This window comes from Martes martes (assembly GCF_963455335.1).
Source record: "Martes martes genome assembly, chromosome: 16".
Classification (NCBI taxonomy): domain Eukaryota; kingdom Metazoa; phylum Chordata; class Mammalia; order Carnivora; family Mustelidae; genus Martes; species Martes martes.
In genome coordinates, this window is record NC_137904.1 from 28,059,605 (window position 1) to 28,070,437 (window position 10,833).

General features: G+C 42.6%; 1 protein-coding gene across 2 annotated transcripts in view; it reads left to right on the forward strand.

Moving 5' to 3' along the window:
- TAF15 (TATA-box binding protein associated factor 15) overlaps positions 1 to 4,698 on the forward strand; it is a 28,834-nt gene extending 24,136 nt beyond the window's left edge. For both annotated transcript variants that reach the window (XM_080825919.1, XM_080825920.1), the window contains exons 12-16: positions 1,356 to 1,448; positions 2,126 to 2,207; positions 2,324 to 2,412; positions 2,520 to 3,045; positions 4,372 to 4,698. In XM_080825919.1, coding sequence (XP_080682045.1) covers positions 1,356 to 1,448; positions 2,126 to 2,207; positions 2,324 to 2,412; positions 2,520 to 3,045; positions 4,372 to 4,411 — 830 coding nt within the window. In that variant the 3' untranslated portion in view covers positions 4,412 to 4,698. The remainder of the gene's footprint in view (positions 1 to 1,355; positions 1,449 to 2,125; positions 2,208 to 2,323; positions 2,413 to 2,519; positions 3,046 to 4,371) is intronic.
- The last annotated feature ends 6,135 nt before the right edge of the window (positions 4,699 to 10,833 follow it).

Consider the following 10,833-nt stretch of genomic DNA (forward strand, 5'->3'; position numbering starts at 1 on the left):
GTTATTAGAAATTCATTATTTTGTACTCTAATAAAAACCAAGACTTACTGCATGTTTGCTATGGTTTATAGGCTAGACATAGTTCTAGAAGATGTATATCCATTAATTAAGTTTGATCCTCACAGTAACCCTGTGAGACATACACCCTATTATTACTATTTTTACATGTTAAAACTGAGGCAGAGAGAAGCTGTATATTTCTAGGATCATAGCACAACTGGCACAGTCAGGATTCAAACTCAGGCAGTCTGCATCCACAGTTTCTAAAGGACTTAACCATGCTAGATTAGATTGATAGATACCCGAGGTCCCTTCTGGTTCTGAGATTATTGTACCTGTATCCTTTAAAATTTAATTGCATTTCTTTACTTCTGCAGAAATGAGATTGTGATACTCTGTCCTCACCTTCATATTCTTTCCTTTTCTCATTAATCTTTCTGGCTTTATCACTTTGCTCTGAAGGCTAGATCCATTCTTCCTCACTTTTCTGTGTTTTCCATAGTTTTGGTAAATTAAAAAGAAATCTCTTCTGCTCTAATTGTGCTTTTTTTGCCCACGGCATATGAGCCCCTTAAACCTAACTCAATAGTTCAGGTCATTCTGTAGCTTTGAAAATACTGATCCATGAGTGGCTTCCTAGGTCCTACTGTGTGATACTCTGGAAAGTGGCCGGCCATAATAATAGGGGCTTTGATTAGGGAGCTGAGTCCCTTGGAATTTTGACCATTTTATGAATCTTCTTGTTTAATGTAAAGTAAAAAGATTAATTTCTGTCTCTAAGGCCCTGGGCTGTAGAATATAGGTGTGCGTGCATATGTGTAAGTAATCACATATGCTTTCATTTTTCTGGCATGTATTATTTTTAAAGATACTACTTGCATATAGTAAAAAAGTTTCACACTGTACCAGAAGTGGAGAGTAAAAAATGAGCTTTCTTCCTACCTTTGACCCCCAGTGATCTCTTTTCCCCTCCTGAAAGTTGAGCATAACCGGCGGTGTATATATAGCATGTATGTGCATGTAAAAGCACACAGTCCCTCTATACAGCCAAAGTGCTGACATACTATACACATAGTGCTGCACTTAGCTCTTTCCATATACAAATACTAGATGTTGGGGGTTTTTTGCTTAGTAAGAAGTAACTGTGTCCCAGTGACAGATCTGCTCTATTCAGTAGATTGTGTCATGTTTGAGCACTGTTAACTTGAACACTGGGAACGCTGTTGTGTTTGAATTTGTGTGAGGATGTCAATTATTGCTCTAAAACTAAAAATTTCCAAGATAGTTTTATATTTTTGTTGAGAGGTAGAGATGTGGAGTAGTATTTCTTCAAGACTCTTCTTTTTTCTTCTAAGGAAAAGAATTCCATGGCAACATCATTAAAGTGTCCTTTGCTACCAGAAGACCTGAATTCATGAGAGGTGGAGGAAGTGGAGGTGGGCGACGAGGTAAGACACTTGTTGCTCACAGGCGTGGATATTGTACCAAGGGTTTGAATTTGAGTCCATGTTCTGTCTCTGTTGTGTATACTACCACCTCTTTGTCCCCCTAGGTTTTTTTCCTTCTATCTTAAAGTGAGAGTGGGTACTGAAAGGAGATTGGGTAAATAGGGTGTCATGATAGTTAAGAAAGTAGTTGGAAGAAAGTTCTTGAAATCCCTTTGGGAAGCTTTGTGGCAGTTTGTTATTCACCTGGAGATCAGTAGGTGATTGTTTAAATTATACCTAATTAGGTAATCTGACCAGTTTGTAAGTTCCCTGAACAAGTTGTTGCCACCTTGTTCATTTCTAATGTGTTTAATTCCTTAAATTTAAAACATGTCTTCCTACCTTTATCACTGAGATTCTCAAACCAAGGAGGGTATTATAATAGAAAGTGGACTTTGAAGTTTTTTAGGGCATTATTTGCACTGTAATATGTGCCTGGGGTCTTTCCCCACATTTCTTGGATTTACTAAGTAAAGCTTCAAATAAATGAAAGAATCAGAGTTCTACCCTAGGGCTTAATTTTGAGGGCAGCCACCCAATTATTGATGGTTACTTGCTCTTAATTCTTTCATCTGGTGCTTTTCCTCTGCTGGTAAAGTTGGTTGCTGATTTTTCTCTCCCACCCTTCTTTACCCTAGGCCGTGGAGGATATAGAGGTCGTGGAGGCTTTCAGGGGAGAGGTGGAGACCCCAAAAGTGGGGACTGGGTTTGCCCTAATCCGTAAGTATACTATTTACTCTGGCAGTAGTAGAGCTGGGATTGGGGTTGGAGGATGCAAGAGGGGGTTCTGATTCAATTGGAAACTATTGAACATTTTTATTTTCCCCCTCTCTCAGATCGTGTGGAAATATGAACTTTGCTCGAAGGAATTCCTGCAACCAGTGTAATGAGCCCAGACCAGAGGACTCTCGTCCCTCGGGAGGAGGTGGGTTGCTTTTTGACAGCATCTACATGGCATTTATCTTCTGACTAGCATTAAGGATGGTTTACATTATCCTGTTGGCCTCACTGGTTTGCATCTCTACTTTGCAGACTTCCGGGGAAGAGGCTATGGTGGAGAGAGGGGCTATAGAGGTCGTGGGGGCAGAGGCGGAGACCGAGGCGGCTATGGCGGAGACAGGAGCGGCGGCGGCTATGGAGGAGACAGAAGTGGCGGCGGTGGCTACGGAGGAGATAGAAGTGGGGGCGGCTATGGTGGAGACAGAAGTGGGGGTGGCTATGGTGGGGACCGAGGAGGTGGTTACGGTGGGGACCGAGGAGGCGGCTATGGAGGAGATCGAGGCGGCAGTTATGGTGGAGACCGAGGCGGCGGCTATGGTGGAGACCGAGGAGGCGGTTATGGAGGAGACCGAGGCGGCGGCTATGGGGGAGACCGAGGAGGCGGCTACGGTGGAGACCGAGGCGGCTATGGAGGAGACCGCAGTGGGGGGGGCTATGGAGGAGACCGCGGTGGCGGCGGGGGCTACGGTGGAGACCGAAGTGGCGGCTATGGAGGTGACAGGAGTGGGGGCGGCTATGGAGGAGACCGAGGCGGCTATGGAGGCAAAATGGGAGGAAGGTGAGTATTAGAATGTACTTGTTAACCTTTTAATCTCACTGCTTTTAGGGTTTTTGTCACATTTTCTTAAGGTTCAGTTTTTTGGAACTCGAATTTTTCATTGGAAACTCTCTCAGTGAGAATGGAGAAGATTCTTTTAGTTTCCTGTTTAGAAATTTCTAAAACTCGTTTTGTTTCGGAAATCCTGTTTCACAAATCTTTATATTGGTGTGTGTGTATTGTGCTATTCTTCCTCATGGCTAAAGATAATTGAGAGTGAGAGATAATTTGAAATTGTATGTAAATCAGAGGTTCTTAATCTAAGTGAGGGGGAGTACACCTTTCAGAGGGGTGTGTTTTCTGAAATCCTGTGTGTTGTGTCACCTTGTAGTTGTTTCTCTGGAGTTTCTGGTAATACCTTTTCCAGATGAAAATCACTGATGGTACTGACGGGAGTGTGTTGTGCATGTGAATGGTGTAGAGGCAGAAAAAGTTGAATCTCCAGTGATGGTGAAAGAACTTCAGTTATTATACTAAGTATCTGTATGCTAGAGGCAGTATAGGGTAGTGAGAATTAGTAGAGCATGTGGTTGAGAGCATGGAGTTTCAGAGGCAAGACTTTTCTGGGTTCAAATTCTGGCTCCACCGTTTACTTAACTCTGTGACTTTAGGCAAGTTACTTTGGAGCATCAGTGTTCTCATCTATAAAATGGCGCCAGTAATACCTCCTTCGTGGAGTTGTATTAGATTACTATGCTATGACAGTTCCTGGCCCATGGTAAGCACTCTATAATTGTTAACTATTAGTTAACAATTATAGAACCCTTCTTACTGTGCGGCAAATCCTGTTGAAGTGTCTGTATTCTTTAGTTCTAGTTCAGTTCTAGTTCTTCTTGCAACCCTGTGAAGTAGATGTATTTCCCATTTTATGGAATAAGAAACACTGAGTAACTTTTCCAAGGTCACACAGTAAGTGGCAGACCCAGAATTCTTACATTAAAATGTTTGCTTGCCTAATTCTGTTATGTCACTCTTCTGTTTAGAGAGCTGGAATTGGCACAGTCTCTGACCTCCTGAAACACCACAGTGCTTTGGAATCCTTATTCTAGAAGGGAAGTTTTTAAGAGAATGATAGCAAAAAACTTCTAGGAATTCTGTGGGTCTTAAAACTGATAAATTAGACATTTATTAAGCACCTTCTGAGAGTAGAGAAATAAATTAGGTATGGTGTCATTGTTACAGAAATTGTCAAATTGACACCAGTTACCAGCACCCTGAGGAAGTGTATGATGCTCCCCCTTGGTACAAAATTAGAATTTAGTCTGGCTCTTTATTTTTCATTCCTAGAAACGACTACAGAAATGATCAGCGCAACCGACCATACTGATGACTGTTTTGAATGTTCCTTTGTCTCTGACATGATCCATAGTGAAATTGCCAGAGTTTTGCCTGCTGCTTTCCTCGTGGCCTCTTCTTGGGTAGTGAAATTAAGTGACATTTGGATTTTTATTTGGGTGGGAGGGCTGGGACAGTTTTTCTTTTAGAAATGTCCATTAAAATTTCCCCGTTTAGTTTCCAACCTCCTTTCCAACCCTTGAAGCTAAGTGCGTTGTAAAATATTGCCAAAATGGAAAGTGTTTTGTATTACTGCAATAAAGGCTGCTTGTTTTGTGGACTTTTGTACATTAGTGCATTGTTCTGTCACACTCAGGATTCAGTTACAACAGACTCTAACCCTAAAGAATTAAGAAATGCATTGTTTCATGAACTGAAAATGTTACTCTCAACAATACTGAGCTCCTACTCTGTTTAGAGTAGTAGTTTGCAAGAATGAGTGCATGTCAGAATTACCTGAGGAGGTTTTCAAAATTAGGGATTCCTAGGCCTCGTCCTAGGTCTAATTCATTAGAACTTGTTAAATGTGGGCAGCTAGGCCTAGGAATCTATATCAAGCTCACCAGGTGGTTTTGATACGGTTTAATTGCAGTTTACAGTTGTGAACCATTTATTTAGGCAGTGTTCTAGATGCTAGGAATGTGAAGTCTAAGGGCAAGTTAGGAAGAACAAGGATTTGACAAGCCAGGGCCCAGACACCAGTGTGCACGGTATGTTAAAGAACTCTCTCCATCCTTACCAAGGGTGAGGCATTGCACAAGATGCTGGATATGTTGCCCATCAAGCAAACAGACAGTATAAGGACTGACAATACTCCAGTAAGAATAAGTACAAGGTGCTTTGAAGGCTGATTGGTAGAACACAATCCAGTCAAGAAGGGGTCAAGAAGGGTTGGTCAAGTTGGGGTCAAGAAGGCTTGCTAAGTCTCGAGGTAAGAGTGGTAATTGGCCAAGTACGAAGGCTAGGTGAGGAAATGGTGTTCCCAGCAGAAAACGATATGAGCAAGTAAGTCAGGAGGTAAGAGAGTGAAGAACAAGCCCTGTGTTTGGGAATTGTATATAGTGTTTGTGATTAGAGGGAGGAGTTCAGGAAGGGGCCTGCAAAAGGTAAGACTGGAGAGGTAAGCAAGCTTGGTGAGAAGGTCCTTCCATTTCATTTTTCCCCTGCCTCCAAATAGGGAGTCACTAAAAGATTTTAACCAGGGGCGTGGCCTGACCTGAGTGGCGTCAACTGAAGTATTCCTATGGCTGCCTGTGGAGACGCTGGACTGGAGACAGAATGGTAAGCCCTGTGAGCGAGATCCTGGTCTGAGCTCAAAGACTGGACGAGGAGGAGAGAACTAATTTGATTTGAGAAATGAGGGAGGGACATTTGACAGGATTTGGCTGGATGTCAGAAATTGTGGGGAGAGAAGTCAGGTTTCTGGTCTGGTAATTGGTAGATGTGCTTTTCACTTAAATAGACACTGGGAGAAGGAACAGGTTTGGGAACGAATGAGGGGAGTGATTTCAGTAGGCAGCTGGGTGTGCAAATCTGCAGCTTAGAAAATGGCATTCAACATTATGCACCCTGATTTTTTTCCTTTACTATTTTCTCCTTTGATGGTTTCCCTACTTGACCTTCACATGTTAGAAGTTTCTTAGGGCTTGTTCTGATCACCTTTGTCTTTCTGTTTATACCCATTTTTATCCTGGAGGAACTCATTCAGACTGTGGCTTTAAATACCATCTCATACAGTGATGACTGCCAAATTTAAGTCTGTAGTCTTGACCTCTGCCCTTAACTCTGGATTATATTCACCTTCCTACTTGACATATTCTTTTTTTTTTTTTTTAAGATTTTATTTGAGGGGGTACCTGGGTAGCTCAGTGGGTTAAAGCCTCTGCCTTTGGCTCAGGTCACGATCTCAGGGTCCTGATACTGAGCCCTACATCGGGCTCTCTGCTCAGCAGGGAGCCTGCTTCCTCCTCTCTCTGCCTGCCTCTCTGCCTACTTGTGATCTCTTTCTCTCTGTCCAATAAATAAATAAAATCTTAAAGGAAAAAGATGTTATTTATTTGAGAGAGTATGAGAGCGAGCGAGCATGTGTGTGCTTAAGTAGGGGGTAGGGTCAGAGGGAGAAGCAAACTCCCCCTGAGCAGGGAGCTGGACATGTGGCTTCATCCCAGGACTCCAGGATTATAACCTGAGCTGGTGCCAGCCACTTAACCAGCTGAGCCACCCAGGTGCTCCTCTAGTTTACCTTTTCATTAGTATGTATTGAACAGAACATTTTTTTTTTTATTCTTTTGGTCACTCTGCTGGGACTAAACGAAACTTTTGATCTCCCTCTCCAGATCCGTTTCTCTTTTCCTAGGCTTCCTCATCTCAGTAAATGTCTTCACTGTCCTCCCAGACCAGACAGAAACCTTTAGAGTTTACACTTCATTTCTCTCATTAGTCCTACCTGCAGCTCTTTTTAATTTTATCTCCAAAGTATATCCCAAAACCATCTTTATATTTTTGGTTACAATCCTGGTACGAACTGTAATCATCTCTCTTCTGTATAGTTGCAAAGCCCCTTAATAGGTCCCCACAACACAATCTTGTTCCTCTAAAGTCTGTTTTTACCATAGCAGCCAAATGATACTCTAAAGATGTGAATGACTGTGTTGTGCCTTTCATTGACTTTTTTTTTTTTTAAGTATTCTCCATGCCCAATGTGGGCCTTAAATCATGACCTGAGATTGAGAGTCACTGCTCTACCAACTGAGCCAGCCGGGCACCCTATTGACTTTTACTACATGTAGGCTATAAATTCCTTACCCTGGGTTGCAAAGCCCTTATGATCTGGCCTCTGTCTCCCTCTCCCACCTTATGTAACATTTATCCATACTTACCTTGCTTTAACTACATTGGTCATAATTCGTGGTGGTACCAAATATGCTTCTGCTTCAGTATCTTTGCTTAGGCTTTGTCTAGGATTCTCCTTCCTCAAATATTCACATGGCTGACTACTTTTCACTGTAATGTTGGGTCAGAGTCCACCTCCCGTCTCTGGCCTTCCTATTTAAAACACTGCCTCTCTCTGGTGACTCTCCTATCTCCTCTTAAAATGTCATCACAGTATCTATCACTATTTGGGGTGACCTTTTTGTGGTTGCCAGTTTCTCTCTTCTCCATTAGGATATAATCTCCAGGAAAGTAGGGAACCTTATCTGTTTTTCACTGTTCTACCCTACTGCCTAGAACAGTGTTCGGCTCAGAATAGGTATTCAAATATTGACTAAATGAATCTGTTAGAGATACAGATTTGAGATTAATGAGAGCCACTAATATATAAATGGTAAAGTACTGAGGGAATATAATTATAGTAAGACTGTCTATAGAGTACTGCTTCACCATCCAAGCTGTATACTGGAATTAGTGAGAAAGTTTTTGAAAACACAAGGATGCTGGGTTCCACTCCAAGACAGTGAAATCTGCTAGGCCTGGGAATTTAAAAAAAAAAAAAAAAAAAAATCCTCAGTTGATTTTAATGGTTTGGTAGACAATTATGTAGGGAGAAGAGCTTAGACCTGGACCCTGAGAAATGCTAATATTTGAGGTAATAGAAGAGGATCACGAGAGTAGAGACTGGGAATGTCCAGTGAGGTGTTGGTAGAACCCAAGGGAAGAGTGGATTTTATGGAGAGAGAAGCTAGTGGTTTTGAGTGCTCAAGTCAGGCCAAGTCATACAAAGGTTAGAAAGCATTAATATTTAGTGATATGGAGATTGTAAATTATCTCACCATGGGATTCTCAACCTTGGCACTACTGACATTTCAACTGGATAATTCTTGCTGTAGCAGCCCCCAGTTGTAACAATTAAAAATGTCTCCCAGCATTGCCAAGTGTCCTTTTGGGGGCAAAATTGCCCCTTTCTAGAACCACTGCCTTAGCAAAAGCCTTTTTTTTTTTTTTTAAGAAGATTTTATTTATTCATTTGACAGAGAGAGAGATCACAAGCAGGCAGAGAGAGAGGAGGAAGCAGGCTCCCTCTGAGCAGAGAGCATGATGCAGGGCTTGATCCCAGGACCCTGAGATCATGACCTGAGCCGGAGGCAGAGGCTTAACCCACTGAGCCACCCAGGCGCCCCGCAAAAGCCTTTTTGATGGAGAGTTGAATTGTGAACACAAACTGAAGTGGGATGGTGAATAATAAAAAGAGAAATGGAGACCGGTAATATGGTCAACTAAGAATCTTTATTATGAATGATGGTTAGAGGTGGGATGAATTAAGAGGAGGCATCTAGGCAGGGATGTGGGTTTGTGAGAGATTATTTTTAAGGTGGGTATTAAGCATGTTTGTACACTCCTTGCAGGGAGATGGGGATAATTAATATTCACATCCCTTGAATGAGTGGTGTCTAGAACATTAGCGAAGGATATGCCTTAGAAGAAGAGAATACCTCTTGTGTTATGACAAAGGAGGTAAGGGTAGTTGCAGATGGTGATAATAATGGTAGCAGACGATTAATACCTATTGGGAGGTTACCATGTGCGAGGCACTGTTAGAAGCAATCTGTGTGTTAACTAATTCTCACAACAGTGCTGTGAACCAAGGAGGTATACAAAACACTTCGGAGAAGAGGTGAATGGTTTAAATGATTTTGCCACTTGGAAGGGGCTTTTCAGAGGGTCCAGTGAGGAACAGAGGTGCCGAGAGGCTAAGCAACTTGCCCAGGATCACATCTCTAGTGAGTGGCAGAGTTGGGATTCTAATCCAAGGATCTGGACTTGGACTTGGACAAGAGCCTGTGCTCTTTACTATGTCTAAGGATGCTTATAACAGAGGTGGTAGGAAGTTGAGTTAATTCCATCCGATGTCTTTTTCCCTCCTGAGTATAGTAAAGTATGATGGTCTGCTGAGAGTTGCAGAATATGATAGTGTTTGAAGAGGCTGTAGTGTGAGGATAGCAGGGAAGGCTCGAAACGATTGTAGGAAATAGGAAAGTATTATGATTAGGAACCCATAAAATTGCCAGACAACAATAAAAGCTCAATTAACATGGGGGCAAGTGTTTTGTGGGTACAGTCTGTATGGATATGTGATTTTTCTCCATCTTTAATCAGCAAGCTGTTTATAGGAACAGAGGCAGTTTGATTCAGGGTTAGGGATTTTGCTAGTCAGATACTAGTAAAAATTTCAAATTAGTCTCATACCTAGTAGAGAATGAGAAGAGTGAGGATAGTGGTTGATGGATGAAGTCTAGGCTGAGTAGGAAAAAAAGTGAGGAAGTTAATGAAGAATGTAGTGATGGCAAGAGCCTAGTGTTACTGATGAGATTCAAAGAACTGGCACTGGGGATAAAAAGAGCTGGATAGATAGCTTTGGGTCTTAAAGTAGATACTCAGGATGAAGTAATTCTCAGGGATGTTAGGAGCTAGATGTGGCCATGGAAGTGGGTGGCTGAAGTGAATGGAAAGGAGAAACCTTTGTAGTTGAGATCAAGAACTGAGGAGATGGGGTGGTTCATGGTTGTTACCATGATGGTGAAAGCAAGACTAAGGTTCAGGTGATGAATGAAAGAAAATAGAGAAGTGGACCAGAGGGTGGGATAACTGGAGAGCCAAGACCCTCAGAAGCAGTGATTTTTATATGAAGGCGCAGGACAATGGTGACACTGAAAGGAATGGAGGAGGATGAACAACACCTAAGACTTTGGGACGAGGCTAGTTCAAGGGAGAGAGCCAGATTTCAGTTATAGCATGGACATGGATGAGAATGTTGGAAGAGGAGGAGGGTATATATGGCTTTTGTTGTCATCGTTTCTGCTGCCATCAGAGGGTGCATTCAGAGGTTTCATTATTAGCAAGAAGGTGGTGGGGAACTTACGTATTTTGGATGGTGTCCAAAGAGCAATACCAACAGACCCTGTTGGCTGAAAGAAGTGGGCATTTCAGGCTTTAGAGAGAAACTGGCCACAGCTTGGATTAATGAAGCATGTTTGTCAGGGTGTTGCATCTTGGTGGCTTTGGTACTGGGAATGCTGTAGTCCATTGCTGGTGTACCGGATGTGGGTGCTCTCTGCAGAGCTTTATGTTCAGTGCTGTCTTAAATCTTCTGATGAGGATTGGTGAGACTAGGATTGAGGTGTTGAGCAGAGACTGCTACCTAGTCAAGTAATAAGACCATCCTCTGGGGGCGCCTGGGTGGCTCAGTGGGTTAATAAACCTCTGCCTTTGGCTCAGGTCATGGTCTCAGGGTCCTGGGATTGAGCCCTGCATTGGGCTCTCTGCTCAGCGGGGAGCCTGCTTCCCCCACCCCCCTGCCTGCCTCTCTGCCTACTTGTGATCTCTCTCTCCATCAAATAAATAAAATCTTTTAAAAAAGGACAATTCTCTAGAGAGCTAGAAATATGGAGGAGGAGGAGCAGAGGTTGGAGATCTGTG